At 39.4% G+C, this 15242-nt stretch overlaps 1 protein-coding gene across 1 annotated transcript in view; it reads left to right on the forward strand.

The window, feature by feature from the left end:
* The window catches only part of LOC121515429 (voltage-dependent calcium channel subunit alpha-2/delta-1), a 135689-nt gene extending 129404 nt beyond the window's left edge, over nt 1-6285 (forward strand). Inside the window, exons 36-38 of the mRNA XM_041796193.1 lie at nt 50-162; nt 872-954; nt 4291-6285. Of these exons, the coding sequence (XP_041652127.1) occupies nt 50-162; nt 872-954; nt 4291-4401 (307 nt within the window). The 3' untranslated portion in view covers nt 4402-6285. The remainder of the gene's footprint in view (nt 1-49; nt 163-871; nt 955-4290) is intronic.
* Nucleotides 6286-15242: the final 8957 nt, after the last annotated feature.

The following is a 15242-nucleotide window of genomic DNA, read 5'->3' on the forward strand; positions in this document are numbered from 1 at the left end:
ATGTTGCTTACTTACCATCATGTTTCTATGTTGCCATGTATGCTTTCAGGATGTACCGTGCTGAGAAACTGCCAAACACCAACTTAGTGTTCCTGATCACTGATGCCAAGGCAACGTGTTTGTCATGTGACCCCAGGCCGCTACGACAAGCTGAGCAACCCTGTATCCTTTCAGTCAACTGGTTAAAAAAAAAAGAACATATACCTACACTTCCTCTCTGCTTTCCAGCCCTCCATCCATCACACACAGAAGGGCTTTAAACTCTCAATACAAGGACACACAGCTAAGGAGTCTGCAGTAGGACTCCCCCTACCCCTGCCCCCCTGAGTGTTCACGGGTGAACAGTAAACCAGATGCACAGCATATGAAAGCCTGTATCACATTACTCCCATAATAGATTGCTTTGTTTGAATTTATCTGGGCTGCATCCGGTTGAAATAAAGTTTAAAGTATGGTAGAGTAAAATTTGAAACATATCCATGTATTTATATGCATACAAGGTGGGTTAGATGATGGTGTAACAGAACAGGTGGCATCAATAGAGGTCAGAACAAGGGCGTCCAGCTGCTAATGATGATACCACTGAACAGATGAACACTGACAAATGAAATACATGATGTTAGTGTTATTATCTCAAGGACTGCCTTCCACAATTGTTTTATTTTAATCTTTCTTAGAAAGTTTATAGAAGTCAGACAACATTTGGAGAAAATAACCAGTGTCTCCAGCCAAGGCTGATAACTTAAAACCACACACGTCTTTCTGGCAGAGACATGACGAGTCAGCAGCACATCATCTAATTGTTTTTATGTAAAGTGTTAAAAGTGCATTCCTGATGATCAGTCATGTTTTCCTGAGTGCTTTCATTCAGCTGAAGGTCCAGATCCATGCGAGCTGGCTCAGAGCCCAAGGTATCGCAAAGGTCCGGACGTGTGTTTTGACAACAATGAAAATGTAAGAGGCAACCACATGTGGTTTTGTGCAGATAATACTGTAAAAAAAAAAAAAAGTTCCATTTGTGCTGCCTTGTGTGCTTGTCAGTTTTGATCTGGGTTTGATTAAAAGTCTGCAAAGATTCAAGTAAAGCTGGCTGCTATGGCTTCCACTCTAATTCACACCTCTATTTTGACATAGCTTTTAATATGTTTGTTAATTTTGCATGCATTTACATTGTAAATGTTTTCATTTCTCTTGAATTGTATGATTTTTCACTCATCCTTTTTCATTCTTGTTTTGTTTCTTTCCATCCATCCCATTGGCTGCTGCTCTTTCTCTGCCAGGATGAACCTTTGTGTCCGATCAGCAGAGGTTCTTCTTTGAGCTTTACACCTCTTTTTTTGTTTCTGCTGCTGAGTTCAGGGTCAGTGTCTGCACGCAGCTTCATATTCCACTTTAGATCTGCAGTGTTCTTTGGTCAATGCAATGCTTATTGCAATTCAAATCAGGCATTTTGATGGTTTGCAGATTCTTAAAATTGTTTGGTTTAATGAAAAATCAAAGCTGATGTTGTGTTATTTCTTTTGTAGATTTTTTTGGGTAATATCTTTGATATGACTAATTTGACAATAATTCACACTCCACCTATCCTACATTTCTTCCATATGTTTATACATTCATGGTGGGGATTTATTTCATTGTTGCATGCCTACCTCTTCTTTTAGCACCTTCTTTATTTTAATTTTTCTTCCTGTTTATAACCCTAACAGATGGAAAGCAGATTGAATCTTGGCAGCTCCACGTGTTTTATCAAATGGATGAAATAGCTCTACACAAACACAAACACTATCATAGCAGCGCATAAGTTTGCATAAACAGACCAGCAGCCATAAGATATTTAATTAGTATTACTAAATGCTTTGTCAACCAAAATTATCTTAGATATGTATGCATATTTTGATGTGTTTTGCCTCAGTCTGTGATGTCTTTTAGGATTTCTGGTATCAGCAAATGCACTTTTGTAGATAGGAAAAGATCTTATGAGCATGTATTGTACCATTTGATTTACATGAGTAGGACAAAGGCGCAATGTGGATAAATCATGTGTGAGATCATTGCATTACCGCCCAACTTTGAACAGTTTATAAGCCTTCCAAATATTTGGAATAATTATTTCGCATATCTCTGTGAACTCAGCCTCTCATTGTGTTCTGAAGGTGGAGATCAGACACATAGCAGGCCACTAATTCATGTGGATGCTTGTTTATACAGTGGAGAGCCTGTGCTTGGAAGCAAAGGGAAGGGAAGGGGAGGAATGGCTGAGGAAGTAGATGAAGAGAGAAAAAGTAGGCCTCGTCCCTTTTCCTCTTTCCATCTGTCGCACTACTTTTGGCCTGGCTTTTTCATAGGAAGACAGCTTGTGTCCACGCCAGTCCATTTTGCCAACGGTGTAAACAGAGGAAGCTCCACATGGCTTTCCTGTCCTTTGAATACAGAAGACTCCCACCTCTGTCTCTGAGGCCTTTGGCAGGCACGGATATCCTGAATACTCACATCAACTACAAGAGAGCCTCACACTACTGTAAACAAGTGCATGTGCATACACAGAGTTTCGAAAGACACAAGGAGGCCTGAATCACTGTTACAGCTATACCACGGCTTTTGAATGCATACATGTTGGAAAATTCACTTTGTATTGACAACATCTCGAAAAGAAAATTCATACCTCTTTTACTGAAGATAGAGCCGCCACTAGAGACGTGTCTGATCCAGCTTTAAGTCTGTGTTTGAGCAGGACTGGAGACACAAATTCATGTCTTAAACAACAGAAACCAAATCCGACAGTAAACTTGAGTTATCCTTACCCTGTTACAGCCTGCTTATTAACACAGATTACGCGTGACCAGACCATGAAAATGACAGAGAAAAGTCTAATTTTTTGCATCCAGTAATATCAGATATGCTGCACTTAACACATAAACAACAGCACTTAGATTCATACTAGCTCTCAGTTATCCCCGTTAGCACATTAGCTTCTACCATAATTTGGCTTCATACAACTGCCAAGTAAAATCACCCACAGAAAACACCAACAACAGAAAACTAAGTCTGTTAGTGTTACACACCACATTAAAACTCTTTTTAATGAATTTCAAATGAAATTCTAATTAACTGATGAACTCAAACATAACTGCTGTTAATTTGTTGCTATAAAATCCAGCCATCGTTATTTATTTTTACTAGTGAAGGAAAGAGAAAAACATCCACTATGGATAATTCAGAGCTGTCCTCTGGCCCTTTTTTTTTCCCTGCAGGTGAAGTTACATTCATTGCTGCAGCTAGCTATGTAAACAACACAACTAGCCTCAGGTACCTCAGATGGTGCCCTTGTCATTTCTCCTAAAACATCCATATCATCCTGCATGTCAAGATTCTGTGTTTAACACAGCTCTACTTCATCTGAGAATTGCCCATTTTCCTAGTTTTCAGAGTCCACTGAAACTTTCTGCCGGGCCCAAACCCAGTCTCCATGGCCCGGCTACTGCCACTGGTTCGGATTTTATGTATTAAGCTATGTACTGGGTAATGCAGATAAATGACCCTAATCTCTGAACAGTGAAGAGCCAGCCACATAGAGGAAATAGGTCAGGCATAGATTTCGGTTTTATTAAATTTATTATCTTTTGGCAACACATCTTGAGGCAAAAAAACATATACAATATTGTATTAATATATATTGATTTATTTGATAATTTCCATTTTTCCAATGGGTCATTTGGCTATCAATGCCCTTTTAAAAAAATCTTTTAGCAAATTTATGGGTAGGAGAACCTTACAGCCCTAGTATTAAATAGACAGAATAGTCGTTTTGCCGCAGGGCTGAACTGAATGAACTATGTGAAGTCACATGTGAAAAGTGGTTCCCCACATTTTTTCCTAAGGGCTCCCCCTTCTCGAATCTAAGAAAGGCTAAGCACCCTCGGGACCCTCTTGGAAAAAGTACAGATCAATTGTAATCGTTTTTTATCAACAAAATCCTGACAAAACAGACCTACAGACTCTTATTCTTGAAAAAAGATTACAAAAGATACATTATGCTGCTAATCATGATATTTTTAAAAATACATGTATATCTAATTTTGGCAACATCAGAGCAGACAGGGCCCTGTGCCACACCCTAGGGGTGCCTGGACCCCAGGCAACTACTGATCAATAAGGAACATCAAAGAAGGGGATAACATAGGATCATTATGTATTGTAATAGCAGAGGTGGTGTTGATAGTGGTAGCTTTAGCAGAGCAAACACATGTACTAGTGTTTATCTCGATTACTAACATTTGATTTCTCCAACAGGAGGATGATTCTGACTGCGGAGGCGGGAGCTGCCTAAGCCCGTGTCTTTGGTCACTGCTTGGGCTCCAACTACTGCTGCTGTGGATCTTCACATCTTCACAACACTCATGACCCTTACACACACATGCACAGCCACTCATCCGTTTACAAACTGATCATTATCTCATTTCAGAGGCCAGAAGACACTCCAGCTCTGCCATCCAGGATGTATAGAGTATGTGCAATGAGACATTTTTATCAGCATTTCCATTATTTCAATGCCAAAGGGTGCTCATGCATTTCCTCCTCATCATTTCCATAAACAGAGACACATTTACTGTGCTCAGCTGCACTCATTTCCATTGAATACTTCTTAACACTCTCCTATGGTGCAAGAGTAAGAGCTAACCAAACCCTTTAATTCTGCCTCATTTGTTTCTCGAATTTATTTCATTGGAGGTTGAAGAGTTGTCCACTATGCCAACTGAATATCATTCAAAGACTGTATGTTCACTGACAGCGTTGATTTGTGTAGTTGTCGATATCGTTTGTTGCTTATATTTATTGCGTATGAATCATTATGCTGTAATGATTGTTTATTTTGGCAACCAGTGCAACTAATAAGGCTATCCCTTCTGTTTTAGTGTTTTTTAATGTACTGTACCTACCTATTTATCTCTAATGTTTTATTTTGTTCTTACTCAGATTCAACTATCTTTCTTGACTAGCTGGGTGTTGTATTGTAGCAGCATGTGCTCAGTACAGAGCTAAAGACAACACTCTGACACCAAAGCTCCACACAATACCAGTACAGTAAACAGACCTACTACAGAGATTCACCAGGCTGGTTTATTTCAAGAGATTCCTCTAATCTTTTATCAAGTTATTGAGATTTTAGAGAGCACCCATCTGAATAAAAACTATTAGGCTCTTACAATTTAAAATATGTTTGTACTTGGTCAGACAGCTTTAGTTGTCTTCGATTTGATGCATCAAATCCCCAGTGCCTACGTAGTAGCTCAGACAGTCTGTTATCTGAATGAAGCAGTGCATCCCAGTTGTTTTCCTACCATGAATGCCATTTTTATGCTAATGCACTGCAGAGAGGATAGCCCTTTGTATTGATGCGGTGTGATCCGGGCCAAATCTGCTGCAGTTGTCTAACTTTATGTGGCCCAAACAAGAGTAGAAACAGAGATTTTGACTCAGGGGAAGGAGTGAAATTTCCCCTTCATGATCAAAACAAAGCTTACCCAGACTTGAGCTCATGTTCCGACACCTTTCTTTCTTTTTAGTCCTGTTTCTGTTACCCTTCTGGATCACCGGACTCAGGAGCCAGGATGACTTTTGAATGAGATCAGCGTTACAAATTGACTGTTCTTTCTTGTTTTCCTCTCCTTAATGTTCTCCTCCTTATGCTTGTTTCCTCTTTGTGTTGCTCTTTAAGTGCTGTGAAGCAGACACTGAAAGCTCAGTGTCTAAAAAGCTGCAATGTCATGGGATGAGCTTGTTCTGTGTTTGAACGCTGCCTATGCCTGTTGTCGGCGTCAGGGCTTGTTGGAGAGAGACTACCATTAGTAACTTTGCATTGCCTTACTTTATCATAAGTCATACAGATCATACACTTCTTCAGTGTGCTTTCTTTTTTGTTTTAGCCGTTTTTAAAGTTAAAGTTGGTTCTCTCCACCTCGCTCTCACGCTGACCTGCTGGTGTTGAGTGTTCAGAATATGCCTGTCTATCAAAGTCGCGTGTTGACTTGTGTTTTACCTGGGGGGGTCCTGTGTCTATGTGCAGGCATGTGAGTGTCCCTCCGATATCTGATTGTGCTTTAATACTGTACATGAATTACTCTTTTGTGGAACTTGACTAGCCTGAATAAATTTTGTATACATTTGTACACTTATACTATTTACTGTATAAAAGAGAAAAAGACAGAGAAGAAAAATGTTTATAATATGGTGTTGATTATTGTGCAAATATAATATATTCACAATAAAAGTGTTGTATTGTTATGACCTGAGGTGCTTCTTTCTTTATTCTGGCACATCTGGCCAGATACTTTGGCTCCAGAGGGAGCAGACCAAACATGTCATTCTTCCTGCAGAAAGAGACAGCTGCTGGAGAGGGGAAGCACATCCGAATCTGTGTATCACTGTGTTGTGTTTGTATATGAAATAAGTGCGGCTGATTGCTATTTTGTCAAGCAGTCCTAAGCCTTAACACTGTTTGTGATTTTTTGTCTCTGCTTTGTACATCCCTGCTGTTGTTTGTTAGCACCACATGTTCATTCACAGATGATTTCAGTCATTTAATTATTGGGGGTAATTGGTGATCAAATCAATGCAGTGGTGACTGGCAGACTTGCCAATACCACATGCTGTAATTTAGGCAGTGATGAAAGCTAATTGTGATATAAGTGTCGAGTTAGAAACCTTCAGAGTGCAGATGGCCCCAGATATCCATCCATTCATTATCTATAGATGAGGATGAAATTACGAGCCCCTCTGAAAATTGTATTTAAATGCTGTTACAGGGAGCAGGGAATTTTTAACACAGCTTTTCCAAATATCCTAGGTTTTTGTTGGATTATTGCATTATTTGTCTTTAGACACAGAAATTATTATTTAACAAAAAACTGCTAATAGTGCTATTAGTGTCTAATAGTAAATTGTGTCCTTTTCTGTAGTTTTCAACAAGTCTCAGACACGTCTCCTGAGGAATCCTAGCCCATTTTTCTTTGGCCAATCTCTCAAGCTCCTCCAGATTTGATGGTCTTCTGGCATGGACCTTGGTCTTCAGTTCACCCCACAGATTTTCAGTAGGATCCAGGTCAGGGCTTTGTGCAGGCCAGCAACGTTTACTCTGCTCTTCTGGAGGTAGTTCTTCACCAAGAGCCACGTATGTTTTGGGTCATTGTCGTATAAGACAAAGCAACGATGACTGCTTGAGGTTTTCTTTCAAAATCTTCATATCTTTAGTCTTCATGATTCCTTCCACCTTTAAGAGATTCCCAGTTTCAGATGCACTGAAGTATTCCCACAACATAACAGTCTCTCCTCCCTTCTTTTTCTAAACATAAGCAACATCTCTCTGGCCAAAAAGCTCTACTTTGGTTTCATCTGACCAAAGGACATGCTTCCTCTAAGCATAATCTTTCTCCAGGTTGTCCATAGCATACTGCAGTCTGGCTTGAAGGTGTCTCTTCTGCATCAGTGGTTTTTCTCTTCTGCAACATCTCAGTCCATTGCTTTTGCAGGATTCTAGTGATGGTCTTCTTTGAGACTATAGTTCCTGACTTGTCTAAGTCATTCACTTGTGTCTTGGCAGTTGTTTTGGGGACTTTAGACATGTCTTTCACTAGTTTTCTTTCCAGAGTCTTGAACTCTTCCTCAGCCAAGCTTGTTCTGAACTCTGTACAGCTTAAATCCTTACTGAATGCTTTAATACTGTGTTTTAGTTGGACAATACCCCTCGGTTTTTACATGATTTAACAAGCTTTGAGCATTACAAAGTAAAAGCACATTATTGCACAACAGTGGTTTGTGCTATGGCTCAACGAAAAGGTCTGTTCTAAAGGGGACTAATAATTTAGACTGGTAGTTTTAGTTTTTTGCAAAATATTTTTTCTGTGTTAAAAAATTCTTGCTCTGTTTAACAGTACTTTAACCTTGCAAAGCAGATGGATTCACCCATTTCCATGTTTCTCACTGATAAATCCATCTTGCAAAGTTCCCGTCCGAACCATTTGGGCCTGGATAGAAAGTGACAGGACCAATCAGCGTTGAGGGGCAGTAGTTTCGGGTGCAGCGGAGTTGTGACCTAAGCAAGGTTGGAATCACTATTGGGTGAGAGACCAGGTACACTCTGGACCGGTCACCAGTCAATCGGCCTGATATACAGAGACAAAACAAGCAGTAACTCACAATCAGATGGGCAATTCAGACTCCTCAACCAACCTTATGAGTATGCCTTAGGTCTCTCCAACAGTAGAACATGCAAAGTCCATACAGAGAGGCACTGTCCAACCAAGATTTGAACCAGGAGTCTTTTTGCTGTGAGACAGTAGCAATAACCACTGCACAACCATGCCAAGCTGCTGTCTAGCTGCTGTCAGTGCTAGAGGCAATACACATTGTGTTTTTTATTTTGTTTTTTCCTAATAATATTCACATGATCAACAGCATCAACCAAATTACCATATGGTGCATTTGCAAAGAGCTGCACCTAACAATTTAGAAGTAGAGAGTGACAAGCCAAGCCAACTGTATTTGGGAAACTCATTCTATTTCTGGGGACAACACAGGAGAAGAGTCTAGCTGAGCAGTTTGCTCCAAACTCCACTCATGCTGGTCCTTTCTGACCGGGATTTGAATCAGGTCAGGAGCAGAATCTTAAAATCAATGCTGCAGGTGTCTGTCAGCCAGAGAAGCTGCTGAAGAATCTGAGTGATGCGACTGCTGGATGGGGTTCTGGAAATGATGTAGGCAGCAGAATTGTGGACTAACTGAAGTTTGTGGAGGGATTTCTGGTGGAGACCGAAGAGGAGGGAGTTGCAATTGTCACTCCAGGAAGTGACCAGTGAGTGAACTAAAATAGCAGTAGAGTTGGAGTTATAGGAAGGACAAAGGCGATTAATGTTGTTGTACCATTACATGAAACACTTAAGTGTATATAGAGCAACACTCCCACTATTCAAATATTCTGATGGAACTGTGTTGACTCCGACAGCTCTGAACTGAACTGTTTTTATGTATTAAATGAGAATTAAACAATTTAACATGGTTTTAGAACAGAATGTGAAAGTTAGTTGCTGGACAGAGTCCTCATACTACATCTATTGTTCATTTTGAGATGGATGATACATTTGAAAACTGATGCCTTCACTCTGCTTTCCTCTGTGAGCCAACGCAGCAGTAGAAACCCAGATGCTAACACCAAAGAGAAGTTGTATAATGAGTGTGCTTTACTTGATGGTATTTGTGTTTATGTGATGGTAATCTAAGAATAAAGAGGGCCACAGTTTGAGTGGAGGGTATAAAGGCGTTTGTTTTTCTTGGACTTGTGTCAGGCTGGGAGGTCCTTGTGTGTGTGCTATATGGTGATACCTAGAAGGGAGGCTGTAACAGGATACTCTTGTAAACGGGACGAGGTCTTAGCCTTTAACATGCCTGGCTTAAGAAGTAACAGACGCAGGAAAGTAGGGACAAGATCTGCACCTCTTTTCAATTTATTTAGGACACTTTTTCAATCAAAGGAACCTCGAGAAATAAATGAACAGTTTTGAGAAAAATGCTATAATAAAAAAGCTTTATTATTTATTATTGTTTCTTCTTTAATACAGCATGTGTTTATGTTATACTTCTTGGCATTGGTCCTTTTATTTATGACAACTTACAGGTGTCACTGCAGGCATGGGTCAAAGGGATTGTGCTAATGATGTCTCTTCTATACCAATAGTCATGTAACAGCTTCCCTTTATCTCAGCTCTGTTATTTTTCCTTTATAAGACCTGCAGTCAAAGTGATAAGACACACGTTGGGAGAGTAAGAGGGGACTGAAATACAACAAAGGTTGGGATAAGACCGTGGGATTGAAGATTTGGCACGTGTTTTAGAGAACATGCCAAAAACAAAACAAGTTCACATTTTTTATTGTATTAGAACCATTTGTTTGGAGAAGAAAATACAGGATGTCATAAAAATAATTACCCAATCTGTCCAGGAAAACATACTTTGGTTATTACTTTCTGGTTAAAAATTGCCCTGCAGGGCAGTAACTTTACATTTTCAATGTAGACTATGACTTTAGAGGTGATGGTAAATATGCATTATCTATCACTGACAGAACTTTTTTGCAAGAAAAGATTCTGAGGGCCATTTGTATTTTTGAGAGATTGATAAAAATGTCAATTCACCATGCCACCTTGTCTGCAACAAAAAGAAATGCAGTGAAAATTATGAGGTTTACAATGTCACCATATGTCCAGTTTTGTAGGTAATATAGTACAAAGTAATGAATCAGTGTAGGAGAAGAACAGGATTGGCAACGAGGTTCAAAGCAAAACCAAAGGAATACCTCTGTGGTTGAAACAAAGTGTTTAAAAATGTTTGAGTTTAGGATCCAACTTTTTTGTCAAATTCTGAGAAAAAGGTAAAAATTCTGAGCTTGAAGTCAGAATTCTGAGGGAAAAGCTGAAATTTTGACATCAAAGTCAGAATGGGATTAAAGTCATGTTTCTGGGATTAATGTTACAATTCTGACTTTTTTTTAAACTCAGAACCCTGATTTCAAACTCATAATTCAGCCTTTGAATTCTGACTTTAAACTTTGAATTCTGGCTACAAATGGATATTGCTGTTTTTGCAGTTGAGTTGTAAAGTACTTGCCAGTAGCAGTGGCATTTGCCTCCAGTGATTAGTGAGTGTCGCTCACTGGGCACACACTGTAATGTGGGGAACTTTTTTTCAGTTGTTGGTTTTGATTTTAGTCAAGATACAAGTAAATTATAATAAGGCACATGACTGATATGATTACAAGCCTGCACAGTGTCGCTCTTTGTCAAGAGGCTTAAGGTCAGCCATAGCTCATCCTTACTGTTTGTCTATTGGCTAACTGAAAGTTGGTCTAAAGGTCTTTGCACAATGAGTCTGTACTTTTTCAGGTGCATTTTTATTCTAGATCTGTAATCAGAAATAAAAGTCCCACACTTGAACCTTTTACACTAAGTTCAATATGCTTTATTTGTAGTAAATGCAAAAATTCATTGAAGGTGACAAATTGTTTCATACTGCGAAGAGAAAAGAGTGTAAAGATGATTTTGCGGCTCTTTGACTCCTTAAACAGACTGGGCCAACGATACTGACAAAAAAGCTTCATACGGCACCAGATCAGGCGTCATAGCACTGGGCCAAGTTGTAGAGATGGAGAGCAGCTTTTTAATTCAGTCTCTGTTGGTGACTGTGAGCACACTATCGATTATGTTCCAATGGTTGATATCCACTTGATTCAATCAGGGTGTTTAAAATGAGGTTTAAATGCAAGGGAGAGAGAGGAGGAGCGGGCGAGCAAGTGAGCAGGAAGCAGCAGACACTGATCTGAATAATCAATCATTCATTCAAATTACTTGGACGAAAGTGAAAAAACACAAAAATAGAACCTGTTCAGAAAGAGACGATAACAGACGAAAATGTGGGCGTCCGTGTGCAAATGTGATTAGAACAATATGAGCTTGTTTTTCTTTTCAACTTGCAAAAATATGTGACAGAAAAAAAATGCACTCAGTGTGCAAAGGCATTAAGATGGCATATTTAGTGAGGTGGTTGCTGCGGGTTTGCCTCAAAAGCTTGCTACATTAACCAAATTAATGATACCACTTTGGCATTGTCAATATCTGTACGGACTATGATAAAGACGCCTTTTCAGGCTAGGGAAAGGAAAAAGGTGACAGTAAAGAATAAACTGTGACCAGACCAAAAATAACTCTCCACTGCTGAATAAAAACAGCATCATATCTTTCCAACTACTGCCAAGGCAACATGCTAACATGAAAGCTAACAGTTGGAGACCCCCAAACTGAGTGGTGCTGTAGACAAGAGGATGATCAACAAAGCAGCCAAAGCTTGATTTTGAGCAACAAAAGGTATCCACAAAAGAAGAAATAAATAGGCTCATTTCATTGAGGAGAAGTGTTGCCTGTTTGTCAGTGGAATCTGCGTGTTTCAAAAAGACACTGGGCAAAGTAAAGGTGAAGGAGAGTGGATAGCTGTCATCAGTGAGGAGACTTTTACAAGCTAAATGACAAGGGTTTCTCTGACATTTGAACTATTGCCACTAGGAATGCTCTTCTTAGAAAGAAAGGCATTTGTAAGGTTGAAAAGAATATTTCTATGCCACTTTAGTGGTGCAAAAGTAAGTTAACCAATAGCGCAACTATTTACTTTCAGAGGTAGTGTGTAATAAAATATGTAATGCAGTATGTTTTTTAAGTAACTAATAATGTGTAATGTGTTTTGTATTTTTTTTAGTAACCATCCTAATGTTACATATGACACAGCAAAAGTTTGCACAGTGATGCAGCCAGAAGTAAGTCAAAACAGCCGTTTTATGTGAGAGACGGGTATTTTTGTATCCCCATTACCAAATAGCTCTTTTCAAAACTGTTTTAAAAGGTTTTGTGCCTATCAGCTTTTTCCTACACTGTCTGATCCATTGCAGATATTTCTGCAGAGCATCAGCAGATTTGCCCCCCCACCCCCCACCCCAAGACAGAGCATTGCAACCAACGTTAAGCTGTCAAGTCTGGAGTTGCATGAGTCATTGGTGGTTCAGCTGAAGTCAAAGAAGGGCTTCTTGGGTTTGTTCCTCTAATTGCAGGAAATGACACATGAGGCTGATGCTGCATCAACAACACAACACGCGGCATTTGGATCTGCAAAGATCAGAGTGTCATTAGTGCAGCCCTCTAAAGTTCATTAACATTATTTTGATAGAAAAATGACACCCATTTACGTAGTCTTCTTCCAGAGAATGCTATTTTTGGAACAGTTTTGCAATTCAGTGACGCTTTGATTGTATTATTGGCACTAAATTTAGTCCTAGAACTCCAAGCAACCTCTGGATCATGACATCGCAAGGGCAATCAACCCCAGTCTGAATAAACTTCCTTCAATCTGGTAATATGGTTTACATTAAGAGCATGATTTTTAATTGGCACCATTTGTTTTTATTCTAGTTACATTGTGCACTTCCTGTAAGCAGCAACAGAAAGGTCAAAGTTTTTCCGTCATCATAAAACACAGAAGGCCAAGGCCACCAGGGTCACAGCTCTGACATCTAATAAAAATGAGTCAAAGTACAGAGTCTACTGTGTGCCTTCCTCTGTAACACACACTGATTTAAAGTGAATCATGTGCTTTTTACTCACCTTTAGTTTGCATCTAAAGGGAAATGAAGATATCGTTTAACAAGTCGATTATTACAGAAACAAAAGATCTTTAAAACCATCAGATCTTTTCCTGTAATTGTTCTAACTTTCTGGCACCTACTCCTTTTCCCCACCTGACCTGGCAACAATACACTCCAAAGAAAACTCTTAAACTTATTAGCAAAAAAAAATTGATATGGTGTCAAGACAAATTGAGTGTTGGAGAGAAAACAAAACACAGACCTGGCATGGATTCTCAGGAAATGCCACAGGCTTTCTGCAAACCCATAAACATTATCACACAATTGTCGGTTTGCACTACCTTGTTTTCTTGTTTCTTTTCCTCTCACACATTGTAAAATTTCTATGTGTGCGTGTTTGACTGTGTGTTCGGTTTGATTGGCAGGCGTTACACCGAGAAATTCCGTCCAGGTGAGCAGTCTCACTGGGACACATTCCATTCCAGGCCAGATTGAAGATTGATTTGTGGATTTTCTCCATGTTTAGAGTGGGGCCTAACATACATGGTCTGGTAACATGAGGTGTTAGATTTGTGGGGGGCACACACGCTCACTGAAGTTAAAGAGAATAAGTCATTTAGCTTTCAGGATCTGCTGTTTTGTTAAGTCTCACATTAACAGGTTTCTGTGAATATAGCATCAGTACTGCAAGATGTGCTGCAGGAATCATGGGAGTTTTAGACAACTTGTTGTAAGCATCTTACTATGGTTTGGTTTTATTATCTTTTTGTGCTTTGAGGCTGTAGCATCAGGTACCAGTCTTGTTCTGTTCTCCAGCCCCTCCAGCACCTTTACTGTTACACATCCTTGCCGATTAGAAACAAGCCTACATTATAATAGGGATGAAAAATTCTTCCGATACTGATTCTTCCTTGCCCTCTGGCAGCATGTGTTAAATGTTACTTTCCTTTTCAAACGTTTACCCTTGAATGTGAGAGGAAGGACAGAGATTCTGAAGGCTGGAGTGTATTTGTTGGCTGTTAAGTTGAAACATAAATACATTTTCTATAGAATTTCCAACACCACCTTTGCATCATAACGGTAGGTAAATGTTTTAAACTTGCTTTAATTGCCCATATATAATAATCTTTATTCTTATTTTTTAGAGTGCAAGCTACCAAGTATTTAATGAGTCAGTTTATTCTGATACCAATATCATAATCGGTATCTAGCCCACTAAAGCCTGAAATGCATTATATGAAGTTTATGCAGGACACAGTAGTCATACGCACAGCTGTGATCAGCTGACAGCCAGCTGATCCAAATCATCGCCTCCCAGCTCCCACAGCCAATCACAGCTCTTTCCCTCAACCAATCAGTGTATCTAAATATTACATACTTCTCACTAACCCCTGCTTGCACCACGCTGCTGCTGCTGGCAAAGCTTAACCTCCTCCACCCCAGCCTCCTCCTTTATAGTACCAAGCTTGTTACGCCCTCATATTTACATCCATGCTACTATGGATTAATTGCCTTTAACTAATCTTATTGTTTTCAGTACTTACTGTCATACATGTATCTATCAACATGGGATTTATAGCCATGCACTCCCTGGAAAGTCAAAGCATAATGCCTGACGAGCCCAAGGAGCATCTTTTGAGCAGTAAAACTGTATATCCATTTCACAATAAAATGGTTGAATGTATGGTAAGAGTGTTGCTGAGTGTATGGGTATTTGACATTGGACTCCTAACCTTGCAAAGCATAAAGCAGATCCATCTTGCAAGACTCCAGTGTGAAATGTTCTGAGAATGAATGAATGAATGAATAGACCAATCAGTGTCAGTGGCTCCACTGATAGATAACAACAATAGTGGTTGCCTGTTGAGATCACACACAGTGCTTAACAAATTCATTAGACCACCCTAACCCTAACCAAAATAAGGTTTATGCCACAGCTGCCCTAAATTAACAGCATTGGTAGTTACTAAAATCATTTTTTATGTTTCTGCAATGGTTAATACACCAATATGTAGAGGCTCTTTAACCCAAATGATATTTTTAATGCTAAAATAGAATTATTATTGTT

The sequence above is a fragment of the Cheilinus undulatus genome, linkage group 9 (assembly GCF_018320785.1).
Source record: "Cheilinus undulatus linkage group 9, ASM1832078v1, whole genome shotgun sequence".
Classification (NCBI taxonomy): Eukaryota; Metazoa; Chordata; class Actinopteri; order Labriformes; family Labridae; genus Cheilinus; species Cheilinus undulatus.